Raw genomic sequence first — 15,434 nt, forward strand, 5'->3', positions numbered from 1 at the left:
ACACCTTTACTTCTCTGTGTCTGCCGGACTGAAATAACAAAATAAATATAAAAATGGGAGTAAACTCTTTTTAGTGCTGAAAACGGATTAATTAATTAATAAGCCCCAAATTGACACTTTCCTAGCTACATATTGCATTTCTAGACTACATTTAACATTAGATTAACTGCTAGATGTCATAAGCAGTAAAATTTCAATGTGTATAAAAAAAGAATCCAGAAAAGAAAAAGAGTAAGAACCTGAGATTTTTATAGCAATCATTTTAAGAACTCAAAACAAGTGCAACTTGAGGAGCACAAATAAATTATCATCAATTTTAAAATATGAGCATTTCCATATGCATTCACTTACAGTGTCCCTTTAGGCAAAATTAAGCACCAGGACTGAGTAGGCTTATGGAGAAATTATTGTAAGGTTAAACCATTCAAAAATATTCAAATTTGTAACCAGAGCTCTAACAAAAACAATCAGAATCTTAACACATCTTAGCACAGTTAAACCTCCACTAGCATTTTTACCCACCACCATAGTCAGTCCTTTGTAGGATTAAATGCTGGGGCTCACCTTCCTCCTTTAAAATGTAGGTCCTTGAGGATATGAACTCCAAAAAGAGGCCAGTTTCATCAAGGTTAGAATTCCAACATTTAGAAGTATCTTTGCAGCTTCTTCACCTGCACTTACAGTATCCTTAGGTACATTAATACTCTCAAAATTATAATGATCCTTGATGGCATTAACTCATTCAAAACTGACTCCAAAGGAAGGCACTTCTGTGGGATTTTTAGCATTTTTTAAGATTTACTTTATTGCTAAGATCTTCTCTATAATAGTGAAAAACTTCCCCTGATTATTTAAAGAGGTATTAAATTGGAATTAACTTATAGAACTTCTGAGTTATATTTACATTACTTCCCTGTTTATCAATCCTCCATAATTAGTTTGTGATACAGAAACACATACTCTGTTATAGCAAAAATCTATATTTAAATTTAAAGTTTCAACAGTACTTCCCAACCTATAATTTTTATTATACCATCACTGATTTATTTTCTGAAAAAAAAAAAAAGAAAGCAAGAGAAACATAAACAGGTAATATGGATCTATACACGCACACACACACACACACACACACACAAACACCCCACAAACACACCATGCAAGCATGTTCAAAGTGGCTTTGAATGTTATTATTTTACTTTATTTCCTAGTTGTATAATTTTTAATATTTCTAGACAGCAAAATATTAAGAAGAAATGTAAATAATCTAAAATTATTAAACTTTAATTCTCCCAGTAAATCCTAAAAATTCTGCATACATTAAAAACTTTATCAGAAATGTTTCACAACAGGGCACTTTATTATGAAAATGCAGATCACCATAAATATATTTTTGCTACTTATGTAAACATCATGTGTGATTTTCCTCTTCTGAAAGTTGGGCACAGAAACAAATCTTGGAGAATCTTTAAAAGAGAAACTCATTTTCACACTCTGATCCTCAAATGATCTGCAATCCTGCTGGTTCAAACAGAGAAGAGTCAAGCAATCAAGCAGAGTTTTACATGAAGACTAGTTTATAGGTTTTTGAAATGCATGTTGAAATAAAATGTACAGCAGAAAATAAAACTGTGTAGTAAGATATGAATATTCCCTGCTTCATATTTTCTTCTGCTAGCCACGACCATGAATAGGGCAATGTCTACCCATCCACATATAGTCATTGACTAATGTTAATAACAGAGGAGAAATTTTGTCAGCTATTATCACTTCTCCCAAGAGAACAAAGAAATATTGTAGAGAACTTTGTTTCACAACAATCTGATTTTTGTACAATATTTGGAAAATATAATTTCAATTGATGTACAATAATGTATAAAAAATTGTAACAAAATCTCTATACAAATGCATTTTAGCTTAAAAAGTCTATAAATAGTTGACACATTTTCTACATTTAAATATTTCTTCACATTAAATAATTATGATTAATTATAAAATGAAGTGTGAAAGCAAGCACAAAAGTGGGTTTCAACTCAGATTATCGGTTAGTCTTTATCAATAAAATCCAAGTGAAGGTAAAAAAAAAAAAACGTAAAAAGGTAAAAAAAAAAACCAGGTAGAAGTATATGATTATATTGAATTTCATGTTTACTAAGATTAAAGAAACATGAAAATATTTATTGTAAACTGGTCAATTAACCAAAGAAATTTTCTGAGGAAACTTCTGTATGTCAAATCATAGATAAATAAAATGTTAATTTTTAAAAGGTTTAAAATAGTCCTTTTTGGAAAATAAATATAACTTTAATTATATGAACTTAAGTGGCAAATATACTTTTATTTAGAAAAATGGAGTAATAAATATCTACTGCCCAAATCAAAAGTACTAAGAATAAACTAAAAAGGGAAACTAATTGATTCCAAATAGCAAAGGCCAACAACTAATGGGATATCACTTCAGTCAAAATTAACCTAGGTATATTTTCCTATTTTCACTCAATCTCTTTCAATCAAAGTATTATCTTTTATTGAAAGTATTAAATGTGTATTTTATATTTTTAAAAATTTTAAACACAGACTATATTATTATATTTGCACTCAAAATATAATAAAATATATAGAATTATATGAAGCATATTTATTTGTTAAACATGTAATTACATTACTATTATTTTAAATTTTATTAATATTAATATTTCATTGATAGATTGACAATGTGTAATTCTTACACAATGATGATCCAGTTAAAAGTTAGTTTCTTCTTTTTTCTTAACTTTTGGATTCTTCACAGTTACATCTGGGACGTCAGTGTTCTCATTTAGACGGTGTTTGTATATGAAAAATGCAATAGTAGTGAAGATGATAGTGCACAGTTTGCAAAGAAAACCTAAATTCAAAAAATGCAATGATCAGATATGTCCATGTATTTAGAACAAAATGTAGGCAAAAATGCTATTTACCAAAGAAAGGTAAGCATATTTCACCTATAAAGGTATAAATTCCCCAATTTTAGAATGCAATTAATGCCATAAAATTATATTAAGTTACTTAAAGGAGATTTTTAAATGTTTATGTTTTAGATTTCTTAGACATATTACCCCCTTCCCAAGTGCAAGGTGTGGTATTACCTCATAGAATGTGTTAATTCTGAAACATAAAGTATAAATTCTGACTTTCAAAACTTAGCTATCAATAGGAACTAGAGCTAAGTCATTTCATGCAGCTTTGCTCTTTTTGAAATATTCATCATTTTTCAAATAAAACAAATATTACAGAAAAGTTAATTAATCATGTAGGTTTTTTCATTTTCTTGTTTCAAGTTGCAGAAAGTTAATACATTACAACATTACAAGCATTATACAAATGTACTTGAATATTGGATGCAATATTTAATTAATTCTTTTCCAATTTTTTTAATTAATTCTTTTTTTTTTCTTTTGAGACAGGGTCTCACCCTGTCATCCCCTCTGACACCCACGTGTCACCAAGTGGCATGATCCTGGCTTACTGCAGCCTTGACCTTCCTGGCTCAAGCGATCCTCCCACTTCAGCATGTGCCACCACACCTGTCTAATTTTTATAGTTTTTGTAGAGATGGGGTTTTGCCATGTTGCCCAGGGTGCTCTCTTAAACTCGTGCACTCAGGCGATCTCTCTGCCTTCAAATCCCAAAGTGCTGGGATTACAGACATGAGCCACCACCATGCTCGGCCTTTTTTTCTTTTTCTTGAAACAGGACCTCCCTTTATTGCTCAGGCAGGGGTGCCGCTATCATAGCTTACTGCAACCTGAACTGCTGGGCTCAAGTCATTCTCTGGCCTCAGCCTCCTGAGTAGCTGGGACTACAGGTGGTGACACCACACCTGGCTAATTTTTTAGAAATGGGATCTTGCTAGGTTGCCCAGGCTGGTCTTGAACTCCTGGCCTCAAGCGGTCAACTCGCCTTGGCCTCTCTAAGTGTAAAATATTTTACAGTCACAATATCAATTATCTGACATAATGGTTTCAAGATAAAAAAGAAACATTAATGATTCTATGCCATTTATAATGATACAATAACATTTTAAACATTTTACAGGGAAAAATACCATTTTTAAATGGTAGTTATATCTGACATAGTTGTAACACTAAACAATTGTAACATAGTAAATAACAAATTATAGTAAATTATTCTCTTGAGGGTATAGCTTGTGAAGAAAAATTGAGCAATTTTGAACAACAAGCCAGTAATGCTTCCAAGAAAAAGGGAATTATTGCAGCAGACAAATTATCTGAAAATGATAGGAAAAGCTAGATTAAAATCTTCTGTTTAAAGACTTGATAGAGCTGATGAAGAAATGAGAAAGAGATAGATTAATATCCAAGGCAGAGCAGAACTTAAGTGGAGGTGATCCAACTTTTGCAACAGCTTTTTCTCTGCGGTTATTTTCTGTATTGGATGGGGGCAAGGGGCTAAGATACAAACCTTTACTCTGGTAAAAGATGCTGCTGAAGAACAAAGATTCATTTGGTCTAACAGGGCTGAAGTGACAAAGTTGAAGACAGCAAAGCTTTCAAACGAACAGCAAGATATATGCTGGATACCAAAAGCCAAGAGGGTCAGGACACTCAAAGATATGTAGCCTAGCTGTGAAGCACAGGCAGGTCTACACAATTTTGCCATTGTTCACATCTAAAGCACTACTATAAGACAAAGGTCTAATCACTTACCCCTCAAAATTTTGAAGCCAGTAGGGAACCAAATCAAACTAAAGCTGCAAACTAGCCACCAGTTGAGTCAGAAATTTAATTAACTTACCCTCCACTTAGGTAGAATAACAGAAGAAGGAAAATGTCCCTTTCTGAAGGTACATATTTATTTCAGTCTGTATTATTCTATTACACAAAAGGCCTGGAATGCAATCATATGTTGCAAGACATATGAAAAAGCCAGGAAATACTATTTCCCATTAAAAGTGAAAGCAGTCAATAAAAGCATATTCAGAGAGGTTCTAGCAGTTGGAATCAACAGGTGGAAACTTTAAAATAATAATAGTTATGGTGAAACATATTTATGTTCATTTATCTACTGGAAAAGGCCAACAGGGCGCATGAAGAAATAAGAAATTTTCAGTATAGAAACAGAAACTACAAAATGAACTTCGTAAAATAACTAGAAATAAAAAAGGAAAGATAACAGAGCATCCAAGATACATGAAATAGTATCAAGTGATCACACATATATTAAATAGAGCCCCAGAAGGAGAGAGTAGGTAAAATGAGATAAAATAAATATTTTGAATGGTGATGTCCAAATACTTTCCAAAAATGTAGAAGACATCAACCCATGGATCCAAGGAGCTCAGCATACACAAAAGAGGGAAAAAAAAACAACGATACACAGAAAACCATACTTAGGCACATTGTAGTCCATTTAACAAGAGTCAAACATAATCAAAGAGAAAATCTTGAATAAAATCCAAATAAAAAGAAATATTACATGTTGGAAAGCAACGTCACAAATGACAGCTAACTTCTCACCAGAAACAACGGAGACCAGAAAGTGATGTAATGCCTTTAAAGTTCCGAGAGTTACAGGTTTCTATATTAAGCAAAAATATCTTTCAAAAAGTAAACATAGCCAAAATACAGTCTCAATAAACAAAAAGGTAAAATAATTTATCTCCTGTATAAAAGAAATGCTAAAAACGATGTTCTTCAGGTACCTATACTAGATAGAATATTGCAGGTCTGCAGAAAGGGCACATATTTAGATGAACCTAAAAGAATATATGTACACATACACACACACATACACCATATTAGTATTAAAGACAAGGTAGATTGTAAGAAAAAGATCACTAATGGAGGGGGAGAAATGGGCATTAATAATAAAAATAACAATTCATCAAAAAGACATAAAAATCCTATGTGTGTGTGCCAAACAATAGGGCTTCAAAATATCTAAAGAAAAAAATGGAAAAATTAAAAATAGAAATGGATGCATTAACCAACTTGCAAATTTTAGCATCCCTCAAGTCAATAATAGAACACAAAGATACAATCTGAACATGATCTGAATAATACAAAGTGAGCTAATTGATAGTATCAAAAGACAATACTAAATAACCGCAAAATATCCATTTCTAGGTGTACATGAATAATTCATGAGATAGAGCATCTGATAGGTCATAAGAGACGTTTCAATGAATTTCAACTTCTGTGACCCACCAATTCCACTTTTGGTGATTTACCCAATAAAAACAAAAACATATGACTATGAAAACATTTGTATAAAAATATGAGCTGGGCACAGTGGCTAGCACCTGTAATTCCAAAACACTGGGAGGCGAGGCAGGAGGATCACTTGAGGCCAGGAGTTCAAGATCAGCCTGGGCAACACAGTGAGACTTCCTCCGTATCAAAAGTAAATAAATTAGCCGGGCATGGTGGCATGGACCTGTAATTCTAGCTGCTCTGGAGACCGAGGCGGGAGGATACCTTGAGCACATGAGTTCGAGGTTACAATGACCCATGATCTCTCCACTGCACTCCAGCCTGGATGACAGAGCAAGACATTGTCTCAAAAAATATATACACAAGACTTATAACAACAAAACACTGTAAACAATCCAAGTATTGTTAATAAGGGAAAGGATAAACAGTAGCATATTCACAAATTGAAATAGTACTTAGTACTCAGCAGTTTCTATAAAGCACAAGCTAATGCTGTAGAAAGAACATTAATGTATCTTCCAAGAGCATAAAATTAAGCAAGATACACATGTAGAAGAGTACAGCCTTCCACTTATGTAAATTTCTAGACCAAATAAACCTAAATATTTTTAAAAAATCTGAAAGAAGTCTATCTGAAAAGGAGGGAAAATGACTGGAAAAGGTCATGGGAAAAATTTCTATATTTTGTTTTGGGTGTTGTTTCCACAAGGGTACGCAATTATCAAAAGCCATCAAGTTGAACTTCTAAAATCTATGTTAATTGTATTAATTACACCTCAGTTGTTTTTTTATAAAAATAGTATTGTTTGATATATATATATAGATATAGATATAGACGTAGACATATATATAGATATAGATAGACATAGAAACAATCTCACTCTGTCACCCAGGCTGGTGTGCAGGGGCACAATCTCAGCTGTCTGCAATCTCCACCTCCCAGGCTCAAGTAAGTCTCTTACCTCAGCTTCCTGAGTATCTGAGACTATAGGCGTGAGCCACCACATCTAGCTAATTTTTGCGTATTTTTCATAAAGACAGGGTTTTGCCATATTGCCCAGGCTGGTCTTAAACTCCTTTTTTTCTTTTTTAATAAAGAACAAAATAGTTTGGCAATTTATTAACTGACAAACTCTAGCATATACATTTAATGTATAAGTAATTTTCTGCTTATTGAATATTTGTATAATTTCAAATTTTAATATTTCCTTATAATAAACAAGGTATTAATTTTTATTATACAATATATAAGTGTACCAAATGGAAATTTTGTAGAAATTAGGATAATTATCTTGCCCTGACTCATAGTGATTTGCAAAGTAATTTTCTTTTTTTTTATTATATTTTAAGTTTTAGGGTACATAAGAAAATGTGACACATATACACCATGGAATACTATGCAGCCATAAAAAATGATGAGTTCATGTCCTTTGTAGGGACACGGATGAAGCTGGAAACCATCATTCTCAGCAAACTATCGCAAGGACAAAAAAACGAAACACCACATGTTCTCACTCATAGGTCTTAAACTCTTGAGCTCAAGCTATCTGCCCAACTCGGGCTTCCCAAAGTTCTGGGATTACAGGCAACAGCCACCATGACTGGCCATTTGATATATTTTTTACAAACCAAACAGTGTGACCATCACTTGAATCATGAATGAAATATTTTTAGCAACCTTGCAACCCTACTTATGATTCCTCAAGGTCACTAACTGATAAAAGTTTTGTTTGCTCTTGAATATATTTATATAGCAAACCAAAATTATGTAAGTGGAATTATATAGCGCCTACACACTCATTTGTGTCTGGTTTCTTTCATTCAACATAATGTTTGTGTGATTCATCCATATTTTATGTTGTTGTGTTCTTTCATTTTCATTGTTGTACAGAATGCCATTGTTGAATTTACCACAATATATTATCCATTCTATTGTTGTTTTTGTTTGTTTGTTTGTTTGTGGTTTTTTTGAGACGGAGTTTCATGCTTGTCACCCAGGCCGGAGTGCAGCGGCATGACCTTGGCTCACTGCAACCTCTGCCTCCTGGATTCAAGCGATTCTCCTGCCTCAACCTCCCAAGTAGCTGGGGTTACGGGTGCCTGCCACCAGACCTAGCTAATTTTTGTGTTTTTAGTAGAGATGGGATTTCACCATGTTAGCCAGGATGGTCTCAAACACATGACCTGAGGCAATCTGCCCACCTCGGTCTCCCAAACTGCTGAGATTACAAGCATGAGCAACCGCACCTAGCCCATTCTATTGTTTTTGAGTATTTGATACCTACTTTTGTGAAAAATGTTTTCAAGTCTTTTATCCACTTTTTTGTAAGGTTATCCTCTATTGATTTGTGGGAGTGCTTTACTTATTCTGATAATTAGTTCTTTTTCACTTTGGTTCACTGTATTCCACATTGTTATCTTTTATCTTAATTTTTTTGGTAATAATTTATTAATTTTACCACATTCTGATTTATTTTCTAGGTAGTGCTTCATGTGTCCTGTTTATATTCTTCCTACTCCAAGGTCATGAAAATATTCTTCCATTTTTCTCAAAAGGCTTTATTGTTTTATCTTTCATATTTAGATATGTAATGTGTCTGGAACTGATGTTTGTATAAGATGTTTGATAGGGATCAAAACACATTTTATTAGATATGCATAATATCTAATATGCATAAATAAATTGGTCAATAACCTTTTTGTTTGTTTAACCATTGCAGTGTCCCCTTCATCGTAAATTAGTTGAGTGTGCATATGTGGGTTTGTTTCTGAATTTTCTATGCTGTTCCATTAATCAATGTGCTGATGCTTGCACCGATACCACATTGTATTAATTATTATAGCTCTATAATAGGTTTTTATATCTGTTAGCATATATTCCTCAATTTTGTTTCAACTTCAATATTCTCATAATAATTCTTACCCTTTAGCTTTCCATATGAATTTTAGTTATTTTGTCAATTTCAAAAATATCTCTTGGGATTAATTTGTGATCACATGCTGTAGATTAATTTAGGACAAATGGCATTTATTAATGTTCTTATCTGTGAACTTTTTTCCATTTATTTAGGTTTTATTTAATTTTTCTCAAATTGATTTTGTAGTTGTCAGTGTAAATGTTTTGGACAACTTAAATTTTTTATTGGTATTTGATTTTTTGGTATTATTGTATTTATCCTATTGTATTTTAATTTGGTTGCATCTGGTATTTGGAAACAAAATTGATTTGGTACAATGATTATATATTTAGCAACTTTGCTGAATTTATTTATTAATTCTAATACACTGTGTTCCCCGATATGGGTGCTAATTACAGGTGTGTTCAATTTATTAAAAAAGTGTTGAGCCATACATTTATATGTGCTCTTTCTTATATATATTATATTTCAATAAAAATTCTACCAAAGGGACAAACCATGTGAAGTGGTAAAAATGGTAAACTAAGAAACAAAATGTTTGCAAAAGGCTTATCTACTCTACTGCAAATGAACTAGAGCTGATGGAATCCTTCATTTGAGGTAAAGGCATTGGATGAGTCATCCTAATTAAAACTTCAGATTTGAAAAAGAAGATCAGATAGACTTCCTTGCCAAAAAAAAGAACACATAAACTAATGCAACTAATTTTTATTAACATTTTGAGAAGCTGATGAATGTCACAGCCTTTTCCCCAGAAGGAAAAAATTGAACATACAAATATGTGTCCCAAATTTTCCATTTCAAATATACTGGAGTTCATTCTTAGTACTTAAGATTTCACAGAGCACTGTTGAGTAACCCATGCTCGAAAGCAGTGCTAGGCATAGAACCTTCAGCAATAAAGGCAGTCTTCTACAACTGCACTATTCAATAGAGTAGCCACTAGCCAAATGTGATCATTAAAGATGTAAAATTTGCCTACTGTGACTAAGGAACTAAATTTTAAATTGAATTGAATTTCGGTTAATGTAAATGTAAATTTAAATAGCCACATGTGGCAAATGTCCTTCATATTAGACAGTACAACTCTAGCTCCTCTAACATATTAAGAGCCATCTTCAGCAGTTTACTATGGTTAAAATCACCTGAGTACTTTATTTAGAGTAAGCATGCCAACCACCAATCCATGGAATTCTTTTTTCCCTAAGCTTTATAATGGTTTAATTGACAACTAAATAAAAAGGGTATATATTTATAGTATAAAACATTAGTTTTTGATGACTATATACTGTAAAATGATTAAATCAATGTAGTTAATATATTTATCACATTATTTGCTTATTTTTTTTTTTGTGGTGAGAACACTTAAGTTTTATTCCCTTGGCAATTTTCAAGTATACAATACATTAACTAAAGTCATCACATTGAACAATAGATGTCAAGAATTTATTACTTCTGTCTAACTGAAATTTTATACTCTTTGACCAATATCTCTCATTTCCCATTTCCATCACCAGCCCCTGTCAACAACTATTCGATTCTCTGCTTCTGTTTGATTTTTTTAGATTCCATGTATAAGTGAGAGCATGCTGTATTTGTTTTTCTAGGCCTAGCTTACTTTGCTTAACATGATGTCCTGTAGTTTCACCCATATTGTTGCAAAAGACAGAATTTTCTTCCTTTTTAAGGATGAATAGTATTCCATTGTATGTATATCTCTCATATTTCCATTATCTATTTATCTGTCAATGAGCACCTAGGTTGGAATCTGTAGGTCACTCTGGGTACTATGAGCATGTTAACAATTTTGATTCTCCCAATCTGTGAACGTAGGATATTTCCATCTATTAGTGTCTCCTCTTTTATTTCTTTCATCAATCTCTTATGATTTTCAACATACAGATCTTTTACCTCCTCAGTTAAATTTATTTCTGTCTATCTTTTTTTGACACTACTGTAAATGGGAATTTTTTTAAATTCTCTTTTAGATAGTTCTTGTTAGTTGTAGAACTACTACTGGTTTTTAAATGCTGATTTTATCCTGAAATCTTACTGAAATCACTTACTAGTTTTAACAGTTTTTTGGTGGAGTTTCATACATATACGTGTGTTTGTATATACATATATATACATGAAATATATACGTGTGTGTGTATATATATGAGGAGAGATATATATGTGTATATATATGAAAAGTCTATTGTATATATATATGGTGTACACATACATATATATATACGACGCTCTACCAAAAACTATATATAGTGTATGTGTATGTGTGTGTGTATATATATATATATAGTGTTTTATATACATAAATAATGTCATTTGCAAAGAGAAACTATTTTGCTTCCTGATTTCTAATTTTAGGATGCCATGTTTCCTTTTTCTTGCCTAATCGTTCTGTTTAGGACTACCCACACATAGTGAATAGAAGTGGATAGAGCAGATAGATATCTCTTTTTCCTGATCATAAAGAGAAAGCTTTCAATTTTTCACAATGATGATATTAGGTCTGAGTAAGTAATATATTTGCTTTATTGTGTTAAGATACATTCCTCTATATCTAATTTTTAAAGGATTTTTATCACGAAATGATGCTAAGTTTTGTCAAATACTTTTCCTTCACCTATTGAAATTATCATATTATTTTTATCCTTCATTTTATTATGGCATATCATATTAACTGATTTGTGTATGTTGAGCCATCCTTGCACCTTAGGGATAAATCCCTCTTGATCATAATATATGATCCTTTTAAATGTACTGTTGAATTCAGTTTGCTAGTATTTTCTTGAGGATTTCAGCATCTGTGTTCATCAGGGATATTGGCCCTTAATTTTATTTTCTTTGGAGTGTTTCCATCTAACTTTGGCATCAGGGTAATTCTGGTCTCATAAAATGAATTTAGAAGTGTTCCTTTCTCTTCAATTTTTTTAGAAGTTTGAGAAAGGTTAGTATTATTTCTTCTTTAAATGTTTAACAGAATTCACCAGTGAAGTCATCGACTCCTGGGCTTTTCTTGATTTTGATTGCTAATTCAACTCCTAATTCATTATTGGTCTGGTCAGATTTTCTACTTATTCATGATTATGTCTTTATGAAGTTTTATGTTTATAGGAATTTGTTCATATTACCTAGGTCATCCAATTTGATGTATAATTTTTCATAATAGTCTCATGATCCTTTTTATTTCTGCTGCATAACTTGCAATGTGTTATCTTTCATTTATAATTTTATTTATTTGAGTCTTCTCTCTCTTTTTCTTAGTCTAGCTAAGGGCTTGCCAGTTTAATTTATTTTAGCAAAAATCCAACTCTTTATTTTGTTGTTTTTTTCTATTATTTTTCTAATCTCTATTTCATTGACATTTGCTCTGATTTTTATTATTTCTTTTATTCTGCTGACTTTGGTCTTAGTTTGTTCTTTTGTTTCCCTTGCTCCTTGAGGTGTAACATTAGATTCAGTCAGTCAGTAATGTTTGATTAGAGATTTTAACCTATTTACATTTAAAGTAATTATTGATAGTTAAGGACTCACAACTGCCATTTTTAAATTGCTCTCTGACTGTTTTCTGACTCTATTGTTTTCCTACATTCCATTCTTTTTTCTTTGCTGTCTTCCTTTGTGGTTTGAATATTTTTTTGTAGTGGCGGTATGCTTTTTAAAATCCTTTTAACTTTTTTATATTTTGATCAGATACTCCTTATTTGTTACAGTTTCTGGTTACCATAGGCTGCACATAAAATATTTTATAGGTATAACTATTTGTTTTATGCTGATAACCACTTAACTTCCATTGCATATGGAAACTCTAGATTTTAACTTCTCTTCATCCCACATTTACTTAACATATTACTGTAGCTATAGTTATTTTTTCATACTTTTGTTGAATTGTATAGTACAGTTAAAAATGATTTAATCATCACTATTTCAGTAATAGAGTATTCTAAATTTGATTATGTATTTGACCATGTATTTACTTTTACCACTGAGTTTTATACTTTCATATGTTTTCATGTGGTTAGTTAGCAACCTTTCAATTCAACATTAAGACCTCCCTTTAGCATTTCTCTCTCTTTTTAAGCAAAAAAAGCAGAGATTTATTGAAAATGAAGGTACACTCCACAGTGTGGGAGCGGGCCCAAGCATCATGGCTTAAGATCCTCCCTTTAGCATTTCTTGTAAGTCAGGTCTAGTGGCGGTGAATTCCCTCAGCTTTTATTGTTCTGGAAGTCTTTTTTCTTTTTTCTGATGGATGGACTTCTCAGGTGTAGTATTCTTGTCTGGCAGTTTCTTTCTTTCAGCATATTAAATATATCATTCTACTGTCTCTTGGCCTGCAAAATTTCTGCTCATAGTCTTATACGGGTTCCCCTATATGTGATGAATTGCTTTTCTCTTACTGCTTTCAAAATTCTCTCTTGCCTTTGACTTTCGTGCATTTGATTGTAATGTTTTCAGTGAAGACTTCCTTACATCTTATCTATTTGGTGTTCCTTATGCTTCATGGATCTGGATATTCATTACTCTCTCCAGATTTGGGAAACTTTCTGTCATTATTTCTTTAAATAGGCTTTCCACCCCTTTATCTTTCTCTGTTCCTTCTGGGACTCTCATAATGCATAGATTGGTTTGCTTCATGGTGTTCCATAATTCCAATAGGCTTTCTTCATTGTTTTGTATTCTTTTTTATTTTCACTCTTCTGACTGGGTAATTTTGAATACCCTGCCTTCAAGTTCATTGATTCTTTCTTCTGTTTGATCTACTCTGCAGTTGAAGTTCTCTATGAAATTTTTCAGTTCAATTATTGTGTTATTTAGCTCTAAAATTTATTTCTTTTTTATGGCTTTTATCTCTATTGTATTCTCATTTTGTGTATTATTTTTCTGATTTTTCTGATTTTGTTTAGCTGTCTGTGTACTCATGTAGCTTACTGAGCTTCAAGATGACTAATTTGAATTATGTATCAGGCAATTCATAAGTCTCCATTTTTCTCCTGTTTTTCCTTTCTTTCTTTCTCTCTCTCTCTCTCTCTTTCTTTCTTTCTTCTTTTTTTTTGATATAGCATCTGACTATGTTGCCTAGGCTGGCCTTGAATTCCTGGGCTCAAATGATCCTCCTGCCTCAGGCTGCCAAGCCTCTCAAGTAGCTGGAATTACAAATACACAACACCACACCTAGTGAGTCTCCATTTCTTTAGAATCAGTTACTGGTGTTTTATTTCATTCCTTTGGTGGTGTCATGTTTTCCTGATTATTTGTAATCCTTGTGCCCATGCATTGGATCTGCACTTTTGAAGAAGTAGACACTTATTCCAGACCTTACATACTTGACTGACCCAGTGCCTGGGTCAGCAGATGGGCTGGCCTGATTCATGGGTCTACAGCAGCTGGGCTAAAGCCTGGATCCACTGTGACAGGCCTGGATCCTGTGCTCACCTTGGCTAGCCTGGTGCCAAGGTCCACTGAGATGGACTTTTTGACTGAGCCCATGAGAGCAGGCCTGGACCCTGAGTTTGTGGGGGCCAACCTCAAGCCTAGGTTCATGGGGGTTGAGATGGTGCTGGGGCAGGCCTTGAGCACCCTTGGGGTGGGCCTTGTTTCTGCATCTGCAGAGGTGGTTCTAAAGCATGGGTCTGCAGGGGCCAGAACGGCATCGGGGTCTACTGGAGTGAGCCTGGACCTTACATCCACTGGAACCTAGGGCTATGGGGACTACTCTGGAGCCTGGGAACACAGGGCACAGGTCTGGAACCTTTATCTGCAAGGGCTGGCCTGGAAGTTGGGTCTGTGAGTATCAGCCTGGTGCCTCAGGCTGCAAGTTCCCAGCCCAGTGCCTAGGGCTGCAGATGCTGGCCTGAAACTAAGGTTTTTTGGTTCCAGTCTTGTGCAACACAGGACTGGGGGCATAGTCTGTGGGTGCTAGTCTGAAGTGCAGGGCTTTGGAACACAACCTGTAGTTGCAGCAGGCCTGGAGACTCCTCTACAGGTGTCTGCCTAGAGCCTGGTGCTAAGAGGGTCAGCCTAGAGCTGTATTTTACTGAGACAGACTTGGTTTTGAGTCAATGGCAAAATCAGGTTCTTGCTTAGAGTTCATTCCTTCACATGGAGGGTATCTGTCTGCACTGTCCTGCCAGACTTGGGGGAAGGGTGATGCAGGTCATGTGAAATTATACTTCCTACCCTCTTCAATGTGTCTTTTCTTATTTCTCTGCTACATCCAGGTGCTATATTCTCTCAGTGTAATTTCTCTAGCTCTCCTGAAGGTATTTTCACACATGGATGGTCAAATAAATGTTTC

The 15,434-nt window shown here is 33.6% G+C and overlaps 1 protein-coding gene across 4 annotated transcripts in view; it reads right to left on the bottom strand.

Annotated features, from left to right (window-relative positions):
- Positions 1-1,165: 1,165 nt before the first annotated feature.
- Positions 1,166-15,434, bottom strand: part of SLCO6A1 (solute carrier organic anion transporter family member 6A1) — a 128,936-nt gene continuing 114,667 nt past the window's right edge. Inside the window, exons 8-9 of one of the 4 annotated variants that reach the window (XM_012505278.2) lie at positions 2,727-2,884; positions 1,166-1,463 (exon numbers count right to left, since the gene is read on the bottom strand). In XM_012505278.2, coding sequence (XP_012360732.2) covers positions 2,742-2,884 — 143 coding nt within the window. In that variant the 3' untranslated portion in view covers positions 1,166-1,463; positions 2,727-2,741. Of the gene's footprint in view, positions 1,516-2,726; positions 2,885-15,434 lie in introns of all 4 variants that reach the window. The other 3 variants (XM_003259802.4, XM_003259801.4, XM_003259800.4) reach the window with 3 other exon arrangements.

The sequence above is a fragment of the Nomascus leucogenys genome, chromosome 2, assembly GCF_006542625.1.
Source record: "Nomascus leucogenys isolate Asia chromosome 2, Asia_NLE_v1, whole genome shotgun sequence".
In the NCBI taxonomy this organism is placed as follows: Eukaryota; Metazoa; Chordata; class Mammalia; order Primates; family Hylobatidae; genus Nomascus; species Nomascus leucogenys.